General features: G+C 38.1%; 2 protein-coding genes across 3 annotated transcripts in view; one reads left to right on the plus strand and one right to left on the minus strand.

Moving 5' to 3' along the window:
• The window catches only part of PLGRKT (plasminogen receptor with a C-terminal lysine), a 259,215-nt gene that overhangs the window by 149,847 nt on the left and 87,405 nt on the right, over window positions 1-21,963 (plus strand). The gene's annotated exons all lie outside the window — the stretch shown is intronic.
• On the minus strand, window positions 1,761-21,786 carry CD274 (CD274 molecule). 2 transcript variants are annotated; one of them, XM_025359081.1, is made up of 7 exons: window positions 21,570-21,786; window positions 16,240-16,305; window positions 14,990-15,331; window positions 9,240-9,527; window positions 6,733-6,840; window positions 5,510-5,569; window positions 1,761-4,453 (listed from the first exon to the last, which is right to left on the minus strand). In XM_025359081.1, the coding sequence occupies exons 2-7, from the start codon at window positions 16,289-16,291 to the stop codon at window positions 4,431-4,433; spliced, it is 873 nt and encodes a 290-aa protein (XP_025214866.1). In that variant the 5' UTR covers window positions 16,292-16,305; window positions 21,570-21,786; the 3' UTR covers window positions 1,761-4,430. The 2 variants fall into 2 exon arrangements, with proteins under 2 accessions (XP_025214866.1, XP_025214869.1); XM_025359084.1 differs by lacking the exon at window positions 14,990-15,331 and having other exon boundaries at window positions 21,570-21,677.

The raw sequence follows: 21,963 nt of genomic DNA on the forward strand, positions 1-21,963 counted from the left end.
ATAAATCATGCTGCTATAAAGACACATGCACACATATGTTTATTGTGACACTATTCACAATAGCAAAGACTTGGAACCAACCCAAATGTCCATCAATGATAGAGTGGATTAAGAAAATGTGGCACATACACACCGTGGAATACTATGCAGTCATAAAAAAGGATGAGTTCATTTCCTTTGTAGGGACATGGATGAAGCTGGAAACCATCATTCTGAGGAAAGTATTGCAAGGACAGAAAACCAAACACTGCATGTTCTCATTCATAGGTGGGAATTGAACAATGAGAACACTTGGACACAGGATGGGGAACGTCACACACTGGGGCCTGTCATGGGGTTGGGGGAGGTTGTGGGGATAACATTAGGAGACATATGTAATGTAAATGATGAGTTAATGGGTACAGCACACCAGCATGGCACATGTATACATATGTAACAAACCTGCACATTGTGCACATGTACCCTAGAACTTAAAGTATAATAATAAAAAAGTCAATTATGTGTCAATTAAAAATAAAATAAAGCTTAAAAATTATATTAGGCCTACTTGTGGCAGACAGTCACACGCTTGTAAAAGAGACTAGAGCAAAAGTTTAATGAAAGCTTATGGACCATTTTCATATTAACTTTTCTATAATACAGACCCCTCAAATGTCACAAAATTTCCATACCACCAAGGCAAGCCAGGAAGAATAGTTCTCCATATTCTTTCCTGATTAGGAAGGCCAGATATCCTGATGTCTAGCACCCATATTTATTGCTTTGACTGCCCAAGGGCTAGCAAAAATAGTGCATCGTCATTACTACTAAAAACATCTAGAGGCCAGGCATGGTGGCTCAGGCCTGTAATCCCAGCACTTTGGGAGGCTGAGGTGGGTGGATCTCCCGAGGTCAGGAGTTCGAGACCATCCTGGCCAACATGGTGAAACCCTGTCTCTACTAAAATACAAAAATTAGCCAGGAGTGGTGTTAGGTGCCTGTAATCCCAGCTACTCGAGGGCCTGAGGAAGGAGAATCACTTGAACCTGGATGTGGAGGTTGCAGTGAGCTGAGATAGTGCCATTGCACTCCAGCCTGGGCGACAAGAGCAAAACTCTGTCTCAAAAACAAACAAACAAACAAAAACATCTACAGTCAAACTCATATTCTTAGAATAGCCATTATAATCCTTTGAGAGTATCTGATTCAAACAAGTGATAAAGACTTTTAAAACGGAATTTCTGACTAAAATCTAACCGGATAACACATTAAAAGGTCTATAATTCCTTGAATGATAAGTTTTGTCATGCTTGTTTTAAAACCACAGATATAGGGTCCTAACCATTGCTAGCCCTAAATCCTCAACCTGGCTTAGTTCTAGGCTTCTCGCTTTGTTTTCAAAACTGGAAGATTGCAATACATCCAGCTTCATATGCACTGGATTGCATACCCGTTTACAGATCTGGGAAAAGTACTTTCTTAGAGGTAAGTCCCTTTGTTTCCCTGTAGTTCTATTGAATTCCACTCCTTCTCTCCCACCCTCTCTCCCTTAGATCTTCAATGTAGATGACAGGATTTTGACTCTTCTTGGTATGGTCCAAAAAGAAGCTGCTGAATGAGAGAGAATGAAAATTTTCAGTACATTCTTTTTTAAAATAAATTCTTTTGATACTTTTTTCATTGTGCAGGATTCAAAAGCATGGTGTATAAACACAGAAGCAATGAAGAAAGAACTGGTAAGCAGGCTGCAAATATTCCAAGTAACTTTCTCCACCGGGATGTTAAACTAAGCATTTTATGAAACACAAAATAAACAAGAAAATGGACATGCTGGTGTACCGAGTAACAAAATAAATAAGGATATTTTATTAAATTAATGCAGGTACAAAAAGTGACAATCAAATGCAGAATTAGATATCATCTCTGCCTATGCCATTTACGATGAAACATGAGACAAAAGGGATAAAGTGCCTTACAAATCCAACACCACAAGGAGGAGTTAGGAATAGACTGAGTAGACTATGTGCCTTGCTCAGCCACAGTTCTTGCCTGTAATTCACACAGAGAACACTGTCACACAAATTACTGTACAAATGCACATGTACAAACAGATAACACAAGGAGCTCTGTTGGAGACGCTGTTTCTTCAACCTTGACGGGTGGCAAAGCGAAGGTATTCCTTGTCACTGACACCAGAATGTGGCCAAGAGGGAAAGGAAACTCTGGGATCTCGCAGGGCATCTGAATCTCAAAACCTCCAGGAAGCCTCTTAGGAGGCCTGTGTAGTGATGACAGCTAGTGGCATTAAAGGGTTCAAGCACAACGAATGAGGCTTTTCTGGCACAGGGTAACTAGCAGTCAAGGTACACTACTGGAATTTCCAGAAAGAAAATGTGATTTTGCAAGTACAGCATCAAAGTGAAGTTTATACTTGACAGAAAGCAGAAAACAAAAGTTCCAGATATGATTCTGTCATACAGAGTTAATAATAAGATTGCTTTTTAGGACTAGATTGACTCAGTGCACCCTGGAGAGCCCATGGGTCTCCTTTTGAGCAAACATAAATCCAAACTCAGTCCTAGAGCAAATACTTAACAAATGCTGGTTGTCTAAATGTATATGTAGCACATATTTAACATGTACTACATCATATGAAAGATTATGAAAAGCTATGGGAAAGATAACTTAGAAACAAAGAAGGCATGTGTCCTGACCATTGGGAGCTTCAAATTCATTCCATCTGCTGCATAAGAAACACTACAATAAATAAAAATAGCAAAGTGCACAGCAGACATATAATGTGTTACTATTTAGGGAAAAAAATTTAAAAATATATGCTTTTAACATACATTTCCAAATGTAGACTATCTTTAGAAGAACATATGAATAAAAGGCAGTAGCAGTTGCTTCTGGAAAGGAAACTTGAATGGCTTGGAGGATGAAGTGGAGATTTTCAAACCATCTCCCATGGGATCTTTTGAATTTTGAATCATGGAAAGGTATGAATTTAAAATTTAATAGCATTTAAATAGAAAAGACAGAACTGTTAAACAATATCAGACACTATATAAACAAGCATTAGATTGTATGGCAAAGGCAAATCAGGGATAAATATAATGCTAGAAAAGGAATTCGAGTGTTATTTTTCAGGGTTATTTTAAGTACTGACTTCTCTTTGTAAACGAAAATTACTTTGATTATTAAGATGTTTAAATACATTCAACTGTCCCAGACCACACTGGCCTATTTCCTCCTCTTGGCAACACTGCTCAGCTTTTCTCCTCACATCATCCTTATGCTATGACACTGGACTAGATTGTAATAATATATTTTCTTATTAATCTCCTTATTATACTCCGAGCTCCTTGAGGACAGGTACTTTCTCTTGCTCACATCTGTAGATTCAATGCCTGGTACAGTGATTGATATTGCAAGGGCACTTAATAAATGGGTTTTGAATAAATGAATTGCTTAAAGTAAAATATAGCTGTAAATTGTATTATAAAAGGACAGTGGGTGGCAGTCTGAGCTCTGCTATTTACTGGTTTTGGCAAGTTACTTAATCTGTTTGCTTCCTCAGCTGTACAATGGGTAAAATAATAGTGGTTATCACAACAGGGTGGTTACAGCGATGAAAGGAGATTATGTGTGTATGGTACCACATAATTATAAAGCTGATATTTAAATGGAACAGATACTGCACAGACACTTGAGGTCTGAGAATAAGATTAAGTCAATCAGAGTATTAATGGGTTAAATAAAGGTGACATCCTATACAAATCAACGGTTTGATCTTTATGCTTCCAATGTGTACTTGTAGTTATAGAGGAGACCAAGCACCTTACAAATACTCCATGTTTTACTAGATGTGAGCAAGTCATTAAGCATCAAGTTTAGTTTGGCGACAAAATTGTAACATCTACTACAATATATCTTCAAAAGAAATCATTCACAACCACACTCCCATGACAAGAAGACCTCACAGACTCAAAATAAATAGGAAAATCTCATACATAAATACTGTTCCAACACTGGGACCCTCAGTCACGCAGAAAACAAATTGAGGCATTGAGTGGAGGCAAAGGGCACTTCTGCAGGAACTGACCCTCAGATTAGGGATTCTCAACCCGTTTTCCTAAGATGAGCAGTGGATGATTTGCTTGGAGGCTCCTTGTTCAGAAGTATCCTTTCTCCCTGTCACATGCACCGATGAGCCCCTCAGGCATTTGAAAGTATCAAGGTCTCCCTCCACGCTCCCTGTTCAACTCCATTTTTCTTCATTCTCCTCCTCTGCTTTCGCCAGGTTCCATTTTCAGTGCTTGGGCCTTTTAAGTCCCATACTGCATGCATCCCACGGGCCCATTCATTCCTCTGGTCATGCTCAGCCCTGACGAACCCCCAAACCACAGGCTGAGAATCCCTGCTTGAAGATCAGAAGTTCCAATGCTGGATTACGTCTCCTCCAATTGTGTATCTGGAGAGTGATAATAGTATATTAATTTCATGGGGAGCGGTCTGGGGAAAAAGTAACAAGAAATCTAATAAAAAACATAACTCATAGTTGCTGAGATGATAAATGATACATTTGAAATGAGAGAAAGAAGCAGGTTATATTTGTACCCAATTATCCTTACATGATATCCTGAAAAACCCCTCAGTCTTGAGCAAATTGGGATGACTTTCCCCCCAGGATGACCCAAATAACATTTGCTGCTTAGCTTTACAACAAAGATGATGCTACGGGCCACAGAATGAAACTTGCCTGAGCTTGTCAAGTTAATTAGACTGCTTTAAACTTGGGCTCATTGTTAAGTTTGGTTTCTAACTACATTAAAAAAAATTAGAAACCTTAATATAACTTTCTTCTTAGTTCAATAAACTGGATGAGACTTTTCTGCCCTGCTTATAAATGTAAACATTTGTAGCAAAATGGATTGAAGCAGATGGGTTAAGAGTAAGGGTCTGTGGTTAGGCTAATGGCCCCCAAGCTTGATATTTGTGATCAGTTGTGTGTTCTTGGGCACTTTACTTTATCTTCTTGACCCTCTGTTTTCTCTACTGTAAAATGAGGATAATTCTAGTATTTTTCTCTCTCTCTTTTTGGTAATGGCAAGGGGTGGGGGATTAAATGAGCTACCGTGCATGGCGCAGTTAACATAGTATTACAATATACAATACTGACACACAATATTTTAGCATCAATTAATTATCCATCCACCTAAGTCAACCTTGTCCCCTGCTGCAGGGAGCTGCTAGGGTGCAGGGCAACAGATTAGCAAAGAGAAGCTGACTCCTTCCCCTTCCCTGCTCCTCTCCTCTCTCCACAGAGCTGCTCCCTACTCTCTACTCTTGAAGGCCATCCCTAAACTTCCTGAGATGGTGGAGAAGTTCTTGTATTAGTTGTGAGGCAAAGGGGAACCAGCATTCTTTAAAAGGAGAGGAGATTATGACTAATGGATTTCTCTTTGTTATTGCTTTAGCTTTTTGTTTCCTTTGCCTTCTACTTCCCAATTCCTTCTGATATTCTTACCACGTTGCTTCTTTGAGTTTGTAACTCGAATGCCACATTTTTTCATATCCATCATTCTCCCTTGAGAAAAAGAAATCATTTTTATTTCCATATAGCACAGCTCTACATCCCATACAGTGACCCAAGTTTAAATTTCAAGTTCTATGAAACATTTGTAATCCCTAGGAAGTCTGGTGGACATCCTTATTCCACAGTTCCCAACTTCTGAGGTTAATTAATTCAATAGGGTAAGGCACATGCTTTTGATCCCAGATTTTCTTGAGGACTATACACTTTTATTTTTCATCTTTTCCCAGAGATGAACCAAATTCTGAGGTATTTTAATATCTATTGATTTCTATTCATTTCTGCTGCCAACTAATCTCTTCTTCCAGAGAAATATTCAAAATGCAAGCTGGCAACAATTATTTCTTTGTGCAAATCAACTGCATCTCAGGATCTTACTGTCATTGAAACTTGATCCTTATATTCTGGCTATCTCAATCCTGTTAAGAACATAATTTTTGGTAACAGCTTATCTCTACTCTCTCAGTTAACACCACTTTCCCCCATGTAAGGGGTTGTGGGGAATTTTTCAACGACTATTGGAATTCCCTTCCATATTCTACTTCCCTATTTAACATCAGACAACTCTATACAATCACTGGATCTCTTGGTATACTTCTCTAAGTATCGGAGGAATTATTTACTCTGAATCATCATAAATGGGAGGAAATTATTTGAATATACTCATTTTCCTGGATTTTAATTGTTCCCACAGGTAAATGGAGAAAGGAACACATGCAAATTATGTAACATCCTCTACCAATAATTTTACAAAATACTCTATGGTGAAAATACTACAGTTCTACAGAGGAACTATTTTTATTACTTAGAGTACCCAGAAACCAGCTGGGTGCAACTAATGCAAAACTAAAATGCAACTGAAAATGACAGGCATTTTAGCTCCTTCTTTACAGTAAGTCTGTGGTTATTTTCATGATAGAAAAAAACTGTATGACACTGCATCTTCTACCTCCATCCATACCCATTCTCCTGTCCCTCACCCCTTACACCTCATCTTCACCCAGTGATCCCATGCAGCTTCAATATAATTACTGTTGAATAGTGGAATGCCTTTGCACCACCCTGCAGAGGTTAAGTCAGGTTTCCTTGCAGCCATGATCCAATTCTCACCCCCTCCTCATCCCCAGTGGAGACCACTGCAATTAAGGAAATACTACCTTTTCTTAAATAGAAGATGAATGTCAGTGCTACACCAAGGAGTAAAAAGATGGCTCCCAGAATTACCAAGTGAGTCCTTTCATTTGGAGGAAGTGCCAGAGGTAGTTCTGAAAAACAAAACAAAACAAAAACAAACTGACTAAAGATAAAATTTTGATGGGAAGGGGTCATCAGGAGAATAGTCATCCTTGAAGTTTAGTTTAGCTTTAGGATAATTTTCTTAAATGCCAAAGTTTGAGTGGCTGGAATGGCAAGATACGTCTGTTAAAATGGGAGCAGCATGGAGAAGTGTAAGAAGCCCAGACTTTGAAAAGGTGGCGCTGGGGTTAAATTCTGCTGCCCCTTAACCAGTTTTGAGGTCTTGGGCAAGATACTTAACCAGTGTACAAAATACAAATGCTAATACATTTCTTGTGAGGCTAATATTTTATAATGTGTTAGCACAGAACCACATGGAGTGGCTACTCAGTATTAAATGGTGGCCTTGATTATTTCACTTCCATTTATTTATTTATTTATTTATTTATTTTTGAGGCAGAGTCTTTCTCTGTTGCCCAGGCTGGAGGGCAGTGGCACAATCTTGGCTCACTGCAACCTCCACCTCCCAGATTCAAGCAATTCTCGTGCCTCAGCTTCCCGAGTAGCTGGGATTACGGGTGCACGCCACCACATCTGGCTAATTTTTGTATTTTTAGTAGAGGCAGAGATTCACCATGTTGGCCAGGCTGGTTACAAACTCCTGACCTCAAGTGATCTGCCCACCTTGACCTCCCAAAGTGCTGAGATTACAGGCATGAGCCTCCACTCCCGGCCCCTCTTGCATTTTTTAATATAGAAGTTAGTAGCCTACAGTACATGGCAGAGATGGCCCACAGTAGAACATGGAAAACCAACCAGCACTGCTAAGGAGTTCCCACCTCCTCCTATCTGTCATCATGATTGGAGGCCAATGCTTGTTGTCTTATCTTTCTCTGCAGTTTGAACATCTCTGGACAACAAGTCATTAGTATCTCTTACTAGGCTCCTTGTCTGGGGTACCATGCAGGAGGAAAAGGGGTCCCATGGCACACAGATGTTCAGAGATTGCTAACTCCCACCTCTCACCCTTAGTCAGCTCCTGCCTGGCTCAGCTCTTCACTGAGACCCATGATCCATCTCTAACTACCCAGGTGAAGCTTTAAAGACACAACAACAGCCAGCTTTTTCCGTAACTTACAGTTTACAATGCCTGTTCATATATGTTTTATTTCAGTTTCAGAACAACTTTATGAGTTAGGCATGCCAGTTATTTAAAAAAATCCCCAATTTACAGATGAGGAAACAGACTCAGCACAGTTAAGTGAGTTACTGTAGGCCACCCAACAAGTAAGTTGTCATAAAACAGCTTTTAAATGGCAGGAACCCACTATTCTAGCTTTTACTGAAAGCCAGTTGAATACCTGAGGACTCATACCCCAGTAAGAGCATCCCCATCATTTTCTAAACTTTTTTTTTCCCTCTTTCTGTTCACAAGACCATCCTGGATTATCTTTTCCTATTGATTGACTTTTATGTCTAATTTTTCAGCTGTTTTTGCTGAAGTACATGGCATTTTCCTGTCAACATCTATTGGGGGCGAGGGAAGTGAGAAGCTCTTCTCAGAATATCTTTGTGTTTATATTAAATATCATGCTCACTCACCTCACTTTCTTTCACATTCTGAGCCTCCCATCAGACTCTGTCTCCCACCCTACCTACTTCTATAGAGTAGTGAGATAAAAAAAAATAGTTGAATTTGTGCAGGCACTGGTCTCAAATAATTTTCATACACTGTTGCTAATTTGACCCCCACAATAACCTTGCTCAGTAGGTTATAATCCTACAGAGAAAGTGAAGCACACAGAAGTGTAGCAATTTGCCCAGGGATACACAGCCTCATGTCCTGTGCACTAAACAGACTGCTAGCGTTGAAATATTGTAGACTACCTTGGGAGAGGCACAGGGGAGAAAGGGTCCCTCCTATTTGGCATAAGATAGAAAAATACGTTCCATTTATTTCCTGCCACAGAAACCCTAGTAAGAAGGAGGCGGCTCTGATGTGCCAGGATTTGGATTCCTGAAACATGGCCTGAATTGAATATTCCTCTCAGGTATTCCCCCAGGTTTCCCACATGGTATGAAAGCATTTCCCACATGGTATTGGATTGCCTGTTTTTTGTTTGTTCATTTGTTTTTTATCTGTTTCCTGAAGAGTGTGAACGTGAGTCTTATTATTCTATGTGTGTCAAATGAGTACTACAATGCATGGAACAAAAGGCATATTCAATAAATATCTGGTGAATGTTTATTAAGTAACAATATGATTTGGATGAATGGAAGTGAGGAATTAGGATACATTTTGTAAATATAATGTTATTCATTAATTCATTTATTCAACAAACACTGAATGACTATGATAGGCAGATATCATGCTAGGTGCTAGGGGACAGGGTTAGACATATTTTAATGGACACATTCAGAATATTACCTGGGATGACCAATTCAGCTGTATGGTTTTCCTCAGGATCTAATCTCCTAAAAATGCAGTAGAAAATCTCATTAGCTGTTGTGTTGATTCTCAGTGTGCTGGTCACATTTAAAAGCTTCTCCTCTCTCTTGGAATTGGTGGTGGTGGTCTTACCACTCAGGACTTGATGGTCACTGCTTGTCCAAATGACTTCGGCCTTGGGGTAGCCCTCAGCCTGACATGTTAGTTCATGTTCAGAGGTGACTGGATCGACAACCAAAATTCTTTGGTTGATTTTGTTGTATGGAGCTAGGACATAAGCAAAAAGAAGTCAGGGCTTTTGCTGAGCACAGAACTAGATATATAGCTTGATGCTGTCTACATTAGAAAGAGGATCAATGCAGGCTGGTTCTCAGAGGGATACGCTTAATGTTCAGATGCCTCAGCAGTGGGGAACACCTGCTAGCTCTGCCTCAGTTCAGTTCAAAGTTGGGACAAGTTTGGGTTAATAGGAATGACTATCTTGCTATAAAAATCATGTTGGTACATTTATTGGGCTCAAACAAAATGTAAAGATTAATTTACACTAAAACCCCAGACTTCACCACTATGTAATATATCCATGTGACAAAACTGCTCTTGTACCTCTTAAATTTCTACAAAAAAAATTTAAAGAGAATTATCTTTAAACCAGCAGTCTTTCTATTCAAATATAAAATACCTCTCTCCATGTATTCAGGTTTTCATATGTTTCTCAGTAAAGTGCTATACTTTTTACATAGTGCCCCATTTCTTCTTAAATTTATTCTTGGATATTTTATTTTTGTTGTTATAAATCTGTCTTTATAAACATGAATCTCTCCAGCTGGTATGCTTTGTTTTCTTAGACTTTATTTAGTAAACAGAAAACCTGATCTTGATGTGTCATTCACTTTTCTGATTTGAAGCCAATGATCAGAAATTAGATATAAAAATACATACTGTTTCATCTGTAAACAGTGATACATGTTCCTGGTGACACTTTTTAATGTTTAAATTTGTTCTTTATTTTAGAAGTTTTAAATTTACAAAAAAATTGCAAAGATAGTGTAGAGTTACATATACCCCTTACCCAATTTCCTCTATTGTTAGTATCTTACTTTACCATGGTGCAGTGATCATAACTAAGGACATTAGTACATTATTAATAACTAAACTGCATAATTTATTCCATTCCTCCAGTTTTTCCCTAATATCCTTTTTCTGTTCTGGGATCTATCTAGGATACCACACTATGATACTTATATTTTAAGCTTTTAAATGCTGGCTATTTTAATAAATCACTTAAATAATTATGCTCAGGGAAGAAAGTTTGATTCAATTTTAGATCATTGGTTTGGGACCCTTTTAGGATTAAGATACCGTTTGCTGACAATTCTAGTAGATTGTTCAGTGCATCTATATAGCATAAGAGCTTTATTCATGTTTATCTATTACAAGTACATTAACATGTTCTTATTTTGTTGATATAATCTTTTTTTTTACTCCTAATACTACAGCATAACCACTAATGATCTAGAGCCTTAACTCTCCATTCATTTACCAAGGACAACAATAGATCTGTGATGTAATTTCTTCAGAGTTAACACAAAACAGCTAGGATCAAACAAAACTGAAATAAATAATGAGTGATGTTTTGATACTCCTACATCAATGAAACCACTACCAGTGGAAACACTGGAAATCAATAAAATTATGATTTCAAAACACAAAAATAATAGTTCTTATGAGTGGGTTGCTTTGGGGTAATTATGGATTTTCAGATTCTCTTATCTAATTTTGACTAAACTAACCATCTTACAAAATTAAACAACTAATTAAAAAGTTTTCCACAAAGAAACTGAGGATTGAAGATAATACTAATAATTCAAGCACAACCCAGAGGAAACAGCAGAAGTGACACTTCTTATTGGCGACTGTATGAGGTTGTAAACAATTAAGTACTTAATTAGACCTCACAGTGTTATATAAAAAAACACAAACCTCAAGATTATTGACACTATCCACCTTTGTTAATGATAAATTCCACCCTAAGGTATATCATGCCTTGACATATTAGCTAACAATAGTGAAGCGTCACAATTAGTAAAAATTGAAAATATTGTTTATTAAATTTTTATTTCATCCTCTTAAAATGTCTGTTTTTGTACAAATGTCTATTAGGTTGAACCAGATGAAACTGGTAATATTCAACCTTTTTTGCTCTTCAAAAATGGCAATTTCTTACGATACAACCTATATATTAATAGATAATAAATTTTTTATAATTACACACAAATGTGCCTGCACAGACACACAAGTTTAAAATGTTTTACAGATGAGGTGAGTAATCAAAATTTTTTGCAGACCCCTGGTCTACGAGATCTAGAACACTATACTAACATTGAACAATCAAAATCAAGAAAAGGTCATGATAGTTTTGAAGCCAATATATAACTTGATACATACACCAGAGGTGCAAATACAGGCAATAAGTGGTTATTAAGGGCCCAGACTTCAGAGCCAATCTGCTTGGATTTAGAACTAGCTTTATCATTTACGAGGCTGGGTGAATTTGGGCAAATTACTTAATTTCTTTGGACCTCAGTTTCCTCATCCTTAAAATGGGAATAATACCACTTATCATGAAATCAAAGATTCCATCATTGAAAGACACACTCAGATTTCAGAGACAGTGAAGTGTGAAAAATACTCATCTTACATGATGAAGCACCTACCTCACAGAGTCATTTCTAGGAGGAAATGAACTAATTTAGGCAGAATGTTCAGTACAGGACCTAACACACAGAATAAGCAAGTGCTAATTGTAGTAGTACTCGATAGTAGTAGTAGCAGAGCTGCTTCTCCTCCTCCTCCTTTTACTACTGCTGCTTCAATGTACCCTTTAGAAGGTGCTAACAGTTCCTGATGAACAGTTTTGGAAATAAATTTTCATATATCCAAGTCTGTTCATGTTTCCAAAATTTTAGGCTAATCCTATTTGAGGAAATCATTCATTCATTGACTCAACAAATATTTTTTGTGTGCTTTTGTCATACTACCACTCTACTGTACGTCAAGCCCTGGGGATAAAACAATATTAAAAAACAGACCCAAATCTCTGTGCTTGTGGAGTTTATATTCTAGGAGGAGAGAGACAATAAACAAAATAGAAAAGTATGATATGATATGCTACACAATATACTAGATAGAGATAAATGCTACAGAGAACACTTAAACAGGGCTGGGAATTTTGGGGAAAGATGGGGTTGGTGGGGAATGACAGCAGTTGATCTGGTCCGTACGATCCAAATAGCTTTACTGGGATAACTATGCAACACTTTGATCTTTCAGCTGCCTCATCTCATTGAAGGTCCTGAAAGTCTGAATGAACATTTCGTTTTCCCTGCTATTAGGTTCAGTGATTAAAGAAAAACACTTTTAATTGAAAGTTAGAGGCCTGAGAGTCTGGTATTTAAACTCACAAACATGAAAGGTGCAATAACACCCAAAGTGATCATGATAATTGAGTGAATCCAAAACTAAATTCTTTCAAATTTCAGTTTTGAAATGTTTCACCTTTAAAATCCCATGGTGAGTAAACTCCTGTGGCAAAGCTATGTTACCACACATTTGCTGTGATGGGAAGTGAAGTTCAACAGCAGTACTGTGAAATCATTTGCATATGGAGGTGACTCAGGAGTTCTACTTCCCTGAGTTGGAAAGCTTCTGCAAGCCAGCTACCTCGTTTCCATTGGAGACACTGCCTCAGTGCAAGTGAAGCTTGGTGGTTGCCTTCCTTGTTCTAAGTGCAGAAGGTTCAGACTTTTGGTATAGCTCAACTCAACCCCAAAACCACTGTCTGCAAATGACAAGATGGATTGGGAGTAGAATGCAAATTAACTAATTTAAAATACAAAATGGAATTGTCAAATCAGGTCCTCAAACCTGGTTGGTCATTTGCTTTGCTCCCTGAAGAACTCCCCCTTGGAAAAACCATCAGTGCCAGAAGATTTCCTATTGTGTTGATCCATGGCAAAGGAGACTGCAGATACACAAGGGATATTATGGAGCCCAGATGACCTGAATAAAACCCTTTGCTACTACAAGGACAGCTGTCCCCTCCCTATACACTCCCTACAGGCTGATGAGAGATCTTCTTTGGAAGCAGAAACTTATACTTTATGCAGCCTTCTTCCTGACTGCCAGGATTATACTCTTTTCCATCCCAGATCTAGCAATGCTGTTGATGAGGCTAAGTCATGATGATTTCTTTAATATCTTGGAACACAGTAGATGCCTGATATTTGCTGATGGACTGGAGAAAAACTGAAAGTATAAACCACAACATCTCAAGAAATGCCGTGAATGGAGAAGCACATGGTAAAATATAATGAAAATTAAATCTACTTTACAAGTGATATCTTCTTGACAATAGTAGCATTATTTGAGCCAGAATCAGGGACCAGAAATACAACATAAAACTGATACATTTCTCTTAATCCCTACATGATTTTGTTTTTGAGTTTATAATTATCAGTGATCATTGATTAATCATTGATCAGTGATCAATGACAAGTGTAGACTTTTTCTACTTGTATTGTTAGCCCTCAGATTGATGGTAGTTAGTCCAGGAATGGAAATACCAAGGGGAGATGATTTGATTCTAGTCAAATATTAAAAGGTCATCATGGAAATGAAATAATTCCAAAACTACAACTAGAGGGGCAGATTTCAGCTTACTATTAGGGAGTAATTTCAACAGGATATGGAAGGGGAGTCCAAATGGCAGGGATGCCATTGTGGGATATGACAGGGACGCCACTGCAGGAAATACATGAACAGAAGATCCTCTGGGGGATTTTTGTTCTTTGTGGGAGTTTGGATTAGTTGCTCCTGCCTGGGATCCTTTCAGCTCTCAATTCTATGAAACTCAACAATGAAAGCAGAGGTGTTTTCCTTTACTTAGCTAGTGCCAACACAAAACTTCGAACTCAAGTGACCTGATGACATAACTGTGGGTCAGTTCCCAGGAATTGACACTCCTAGTTCCTCTTCAATTCCCCAAGACAACATCAGTATAGATTTTCAAGATGAATATATGGCCGGTGAGTATAGTTTATACTGTACTGGAAGAATAAGTTCTTTTACACTTAATATGATTATTTTTTGTCTTCATAGGGAGACTTCAAGTCTTTTTTAATATGAACCTTACAGTGGGGTTTGATCTGAATATATTTATTAGCATTTGATATAGAGAGGCTCAAAAAAGGAAAACTGACAGACCTAATAAAATAAAAAAATAGTAGTTGAATAAAAAAGTTTCTGGAGGGACACACAAATAATGGTTACTCTCTTGGAGTGTCTCTTGGTTATCTCATGGGAGATAGTGGTGAAGGGAGGAGGAACACTTTTGCAATTCATTTGATCTCTTCCATAGTATCTGAATTCTTTGCAAGTATATGTATTACATTTATAATAAAAAACTAAAGACTAGGAATTATTTTTGGAAAACTGTACATACTGTAGAACATGGCTCTGTGTTGTCTCTGGATTTCCAGTGACTATCATATAGGTGCTCAAGAAATGCTAATTGGAGACTTACGTGAATGAATTAATGAACTGAATGAATGAATGAAGAGACTATGCTATTCTGTTTTAAAATAAGTATGGACTTATAAGAATGAAAAGTCTTCAACACTTAGAATATGTTTTCAATAAAGATCAGGCCTCTCATCTATAATAATTCTTACCATTGACTTTCACGGTAATCCGCTTGTAGTCGGCACCACCATAGCTGATCATGCAGCGGTAAACCCCTGCATCCTGCAATTTCACATCTGTGATCCGAAGTGCAGCATTTCCCAGGGAGAGCTGGTCCTTCAACAGCTGGGCCCTCTGTCTGTAGTTACTATGCTGAACCTTCAGGTCTTCCTCTCCATGCACAAATTGAATAATGTTCTTATCCTCCATTTCCCAATAGACAATTAGTGAAGTCAGGTCTAATTGTTTTTCTACTGGGAATTTGCATTCAATTGTCATATTGCTGCCATACTCTACCACATATAGGTCCTTGGGAACCGTGACAGTAAATGCTAAAAAGAAAGAAGAATAACCTTCAGAAAAGGGAAAATTCCTCAAAACATTTATAAAGTTGGCACAGCATTTAAAAATCACCTTATCTGGTCAGTTATGTTATCATTATATTTAAGAACTTGCTAAATACATATTTTATCCAATGGGCTTGAAATATGTTTTGGGACACTATGTCTCATGCCGAGACATAGTGTCCCAATAACAGAATAATAAAATTAGCTAAACAAGTTGCCCCCACAATTTATAAACATATATTACTGTAGAAATATTATATGGAGATGGAGTACTTACAACCAGGAGACTTGGTTTCATGTAGACATCCCCAGAATGTCCTTTGACTGGACACCTATTTGCTTCCTACATAGAGGGAATGGTAGATTCTAACACCTCCTTTTACCTCCCTAAACTTTTGATCAGTTTTCTGGCAAGAAGTACATTGGTATGGAGTTCAGGAAGGACCGCAGGGTGGTGCCAGTACTGTGTTACCCTGACATTTTCCATGTATCCTACAATTCTTCCTTAGAGTATTCTCATCAGGAAAGGCATGTCACAGAGCAACCAAGATTGAAAGATTGAAAGATCCTGGCCTTGTTGAAAACAAACAAATAAATATATACATACAGGCCATTTCCCCAGATATTTTCAGTAGTTAACCCTGGGAAATGGGTAATGGATTATTCTGTGTCTTTCAATTTGTCTATATTCTCTATATTTTTACACAATGACACAGGGAACTTTATCATTGTGTAAAGCAGAAGAAAGACTTTGTCATTGTGTAAAGTAGAAGAAAGAAGAGAATATTCTCTCTATAAGAAAATTGCATGCATTTTAAATTATCATTTTAGTTTTAAACTCATGGTTAAAATATTTAAAATATAGAACCTAATGGAAGGATTTGGTGTCTTACCATTCAGCAAATGCCAGTAGATCGTGAATATAAAGACAGCAAATATCCTCATCTTTCTGGAATGTGCTAATTATGGAAAACACAAAAAGAAGACTGCTTTACTTAATAATTAAACACACAATATGACATTATGGGACTTGGTGGTTCTAATTGAAATAGTCTTCTAATAACCAGTCATGATTGACTTGTAATTGTGGAAACCCAGCAGGGAATAGGAAGTTCAATACCTTCATTCCATTGCCCACAGCCACATAAACTTAAGTGAAAAAAGTTACTAAAAGATGAGAAGTTTCAAATTTATTATAGTTACAGGCCCTGAAAAAAATCTGCTCACTCAAAAGAAGCCAGGAAGATAATATTTCACCAAATTCCTCTCAACTATTTCATGTTTTTTCTGCATTGTAACATACCTAGTAGAACCTGCCCTGTACAAAATTTCAAAGCAAGGAGAATCTGACTTTTACATTTCCAACCTGTCAATGCTTTTTCCCCCTACGGCTAAATACTTTCATCTTACCCTTTAGCTTTCCAAGACTTCCACTTCACTATCTCAGCCATGCTAGTCCTCCTTCAGGTGCCATCCTTCAAAATCTCCTCTTCTGCCCCTCTCACTTATTCTAAATTATAAATCTATTCTCTCAATAAACAGATTATTCTACTAACAGTGGGGAGTGGGAAGGGGAGAAAGCTGGATTTGACTAATTCATACCAAGACCATGAATGACTCACAGTCACTCTTCCAGAGTATCTGCCTAGATTCTATTCTTCATTTAGTCATCCTGCTTGAAATGTTACTAATTCTTTCATTTAGCAAACACTGAGCACCTCTTCTGTGCTAGGCACTATTTTAGGCATGGGGAATATGGAAGTCAGCATGAAAGAAAAGTCACTCTCCTTTTGTAGTTTATGTTGAAGTAGTGGAGTAAAAGATTTATACTTTATTTCAGCATTTATTAATGTTTTCTCTCTCTTCTGTTATACATATATTTACAAACTTTGATAAGAAAGAGGTAAGTTGTCCCTCTTACTGCCTCTCTAATCTTTGTATACAGACATGAACTCACAAATGATCAACTAATCAATGCCACATACATATAAGACAGGAGATTAATGTTCCTAATATATAAATAGCTCCTAACAATCAATAAGACAACTACACAAACTACACATAACCCATGAGGAAAATAAGTGAAAGGTCATAACGTATAGTTCAGAGAATAAGAAATACAGATGACATGTAAACATAGGAAATATGTTCAATCTCACAACAAAAATTATAAGATATGAAATACCATTTTTCACTTCTTAGCTTGAACACAATTGTAAATATTTCTAATATTTAGTGTTTGTGAAGATATGAACAAATAGGCTTTCTCACACACTAATGGGAGGAATTTTTTTTTTTTTCCTATTACAATTGTAAATGTGGATGTCATATGACATTTCGCACTCTCCTAGAAATCTATCCTACTAAAACAAACACACACACACACACACACACATATGTATATGTAAAGGAAGAGCATTGCTCATAACAGCAAACTGAGAATATCTTAGATTGTCTAAGTGGTTAAATAAATTTTGTTATATTCACAAAATATAATACCATTAAGGACTGAATTCAGCATATGTAAATGTACTGATTTTGTAAACATGTAGGAAGTTGCAGAACACTACATGTAGCAGAAATCCACTTTTTGCTAAAAAAAAGAAAAAGTGAGTATGTGTGTTTAGACACAGAAAATGTCCAAGATGTTAACAGTGATTATATTTAGGAATTAAATTGGAGGGAGAACCGGTAGGTTTTCACTCTTGTTTTTAAAGGGAAAAAAGGAAGGAAAAGACAGAAAAAAAGAGATGAGATTATGGATTTTTTTTGGTGTTCTGTGTCCAAATTTTCAAGCGAATGAATGTTTTACTTTTAGTATCAGGTAAAAAATAAAAACAAAATTTCATGAATCATTTCACCTTGCCAAACCATAGACTGTTTAGCAGACCAAGTGATATAATGGAAAGAACCCCAAAAGGGAGTCCAAACATCCAAACTGAGGTAGAATAATAAATTCATCTATTTTTTATGTTTTTTCCTTATTATTAATGTAATGTGACAAAATTACAGAAAATGAGAAAAGAAGGGGAAAATCACCTACTGTTTCATCACTCTCACCCAGGGAGAATCTGGTGATGCCTGGAAACATTTTTGGTTGTCAAAATTGGGCTGGTTGAGGGAGGGTTGCTACTGCTATCTAGGGGTAGAAACCAAGAGTGCCGCCAAACCTCCTGCAGTGCACAGGCCAGCCTCCCACAGCAAAGACATAGCCCAAAATGTCAATAGTGCCAAGGCTGGGGAACCTTGTCACCACTGTGAGCATTTCAGTATATATCTTTCAGTCTTTTCCCTTTAATCTTTTAAAAAGTAATTTATAACCTTACCATACCTTTAATACCCATTTGTTTCATTTAAGCTTATGATATAAATATTGCCCATCTTACTGCATGATATTCGTAAGCATCTTATTGAACAGTTCCATAATATTTAATTCCTCTATTATTAGGTATCGGATTGTTGCCAATTTTAAAAATATCATAAGTATGTGTGTGTTCAGCAAATATTTGTTCAGTGCCTACTGTGTGCCAGGCCCCAGGCTAGGCCCTGAGGATAGATTTCCTCAAATAGTGTTGCTGATCAAAGAAAACGAACATTTTTCTGGTTCTTGACACATGTTGATACTTGGTACTGTTACACTGTATTTTCACCCAGTTGGGTATTGTTTAAAAAATATATTTTTTTTGCTAATGTGAAAGATCTGATCATTTTTTGGTCTGTTTATATCACTGGTTTCTTATCGACCTATATGAGCCCTTCATGTTGAAAGATAAAAAGGGTAAATGAAATAACATGAGTCATTATCCTCTTGCCAGGGTTAGATACAAAATCGGGCTGCAGCATCTACCGGACTATCTTTTCCTTGGGCCAGAGTTAACTGTACAGTTATAAAATATTAATGTGATATTTTATAATTATTGTATTATAAGCACAAATACACTTGCTAGGCAGAAGAAAACTTAAAATACCCCTAATTCCAAGCAAAGCATTATAACCATATGTGAATAAAACAAAGGGACATTAAATCTAGTCATAGATTGCAACTAATTTTGCCAATGTTTATGGCCTACTCTGGTGGAGTTCTTGTCCTTTAACGAATTTGGTTGAAATTTTTAGAAGTAATGGAGGTTTCCTGGAAGATGATGGATTAGATCCAATATTTACCTACTTTCTCGTCAAACCCTCTCCTCCACAGCTCTATTTCCTTGGGGTTCAGCTGTCATTAGTGAGGGACGAAAAGGCAGAATACAAAGATCATGTAAATACACACATGTTCTTTAACCTCTAAACCTCACATCAGGGCAGTTGGTCTAAGAGAAGAAGACTGACGTCTTCTTCAGGTAAGAATTATGACCATATGTGAATTCCCATATCCGAACGGAGACATTCAAAGAGCAATGAAATGTAAACTGGGGAAGAAGTGATGGCTCATTCAGGTTGAGGAAGTGGGTTTGTCCCTGGGGGAAGCCCAGTATAACACGATGGAACTGATATTACTTCTCTATCTTCCAAGTGTAGGATGGGTAGAAGGAAGAGATAGAGAAAAAGTCAAGTGGCCAGGCGCGGTGGCTCACGCCTGTAATCCCAGCACTTTGGGAGGCCGAGGCAGGTGGATCACCTGAGTCAGGAGTTCGAGATCAGCCTGGCCAATATGGTGAAACCCCATCTCTACTAAAAATACAAAAATTAGGTGGGCGTGGTGGTGGGTGCCTGTAGTCTCAGCTACTCGGGAGGCTGAGGCAAGAGAATCACTTGAACCCAGGAGGCAGAGGTTGCCGTGAGCTGAGATTGCACCACTGCACTCCAGCTTGGGCAACAGAGTGAGACTCGTCTCAAAAAAAAACAAAAACCAAAACCAAACAAACAAAGAAAAAGGTTAAGCTTCCTTTCTCAAAAGTATGAGCAAGAGGCCTGCATGGTGGCTCCGGCCAGTAATCCCAGGACTTCTGGAGCCTGAGGCAGGAGGATCGCCTGAGGCTAGGAGTTCGAGACCAGCCTGGGTAACATAACAAAAGCCCTATCTCCACAAAAGAAAAAAAAAAAATTCTTAAGTTAAACCCCAAGCCCAACCTCCTTCTCAGTCACACTGAGACACTCTTGTACATTTTCCACTTGGGGTTTCAATTCCCCACAGTATTTCTGTGACTTCCTTGAAGACCACACTCTAACTGCTGTCATGTGGCCCCTGCCTACCTGCTTCTACTGAGAAAGGCTAAGTTTTTCTTCAGAGTATCATAGTTCTCCTTAAATACTGTTGACAACCATCATTGTCAACTGATACATCCTTTCTGGAAAGCATTTTCAGTTTTCTTCAAAACGCCTTTAAAATATTCAGTCTCTTTGATTAAGTAGTTACACTTCTAAGTGTATTGACGGAAACAATCAGCAATATTCCAGAGATCTATGCAATGATGTTCAGTGAATGGCTAAGACAGAACCACTGTAAATAACCTTTATACCCAACAGTGAGGAATTAATTTCATTTAGTTATCCAACCTAATCGAATGCAGCACTAAAAACATTTTTTAGAAGGTTATTTAATTAATAGAAAAGCATCTACAGTAAATTTTTTTTCAAGTATTAAAAAAAGAGGTAGAACAATGGTACTTTTACTCCTTATGTTATAAGACAAACCCAGACTGAACTTTGACATAGGCCAAGGTCAACATGTCTAAGAAATGTTTTATTATACTATTTTTATTCTTAGGCTCCTCCATTCCTCTTTTAGGACTCCTTTGGGTTTTCAGAATGGACAGAGCAAATAAATTCCGTTCAGGGGTCCTGGACGTGCTTAGCGCAGGAAGAGACTTACTTATCTGCTGCAGCTGGGATGACTTACACAAGTCATATTACTAGCAAGCAGCTGACGGTGGACTAGGACCCGTGTCCAGACTTCCAGCCTAGCATCAGAGCTATATTCTGAACACACGGTCGCATAAGAATGACTACCTATCCTATACTACCCACCTTATTTATTTTTAGAGGTATAAATTATTTTTAGAGCAAAACTGAATTGCGCCTGGAGGAAGCCCAGATGCATTGCCTGTTCTTATTAACCCCAACAGGTAATTGGCTCTACTGCCCCCTAGACCATCGCGTTCCCTTTCCCTCCTCCTCTCTCCATCCCAAAGAAAGGGTGTAGAGATCCTCCGTCCTAAGGTGCCCAGCGAGTTAGCCAGAGATGCTGGGCCGTGGGCACCTGCGGAGGAACAACGCTCCCTACCTGCAGGCAGAGAGAAGCGCGGCTGGTGCGGAGCCTCGGGAAGCAGCGCAGGACTGGGGCTTCAGGACTGGGGCTTCGCGAGGCGTGCCAGCTGCTCAACTTGGCGCCCGGCCCGGAGGCGGGGTCCCGCCCACCTCTGCGCAAGGCAGCAAATCCAGTTTGCCGGGCATTGGACTTTCCTGACCTTCGGCGGAATCGGGGAAGCTTTCAGTTTGGGTAGCGAGTGGTGTTGGTGTCCTAGGAATAAAGCTATGTATAGAAATGAAACAGAAAGTGAAACCTGTCAGTCCAGTTTTCTTGTAAATGAGGTTTTCACCGGAAAGAGTTCCGAAGATTAAAACAAATCCACATTTGGTATGTTATTAATATAAACAGAAATTTACAACAAGCCAAC

This window comes from Theropithecus gelada, chromosome 15, assembly GCF_003255815.1.
Source record: "Theropithecus gelada isolate Dixy chromosome 15, Tgel_1.0, whole genome shotgun sequence".
Classification (NCBI taxonomy): domain Eukaryota; kingdom Metazoa; phylum Chordata; class Mammalia; order Primates; family Cercopithecidae; genus Theropithecus; species Theropithecus gelada.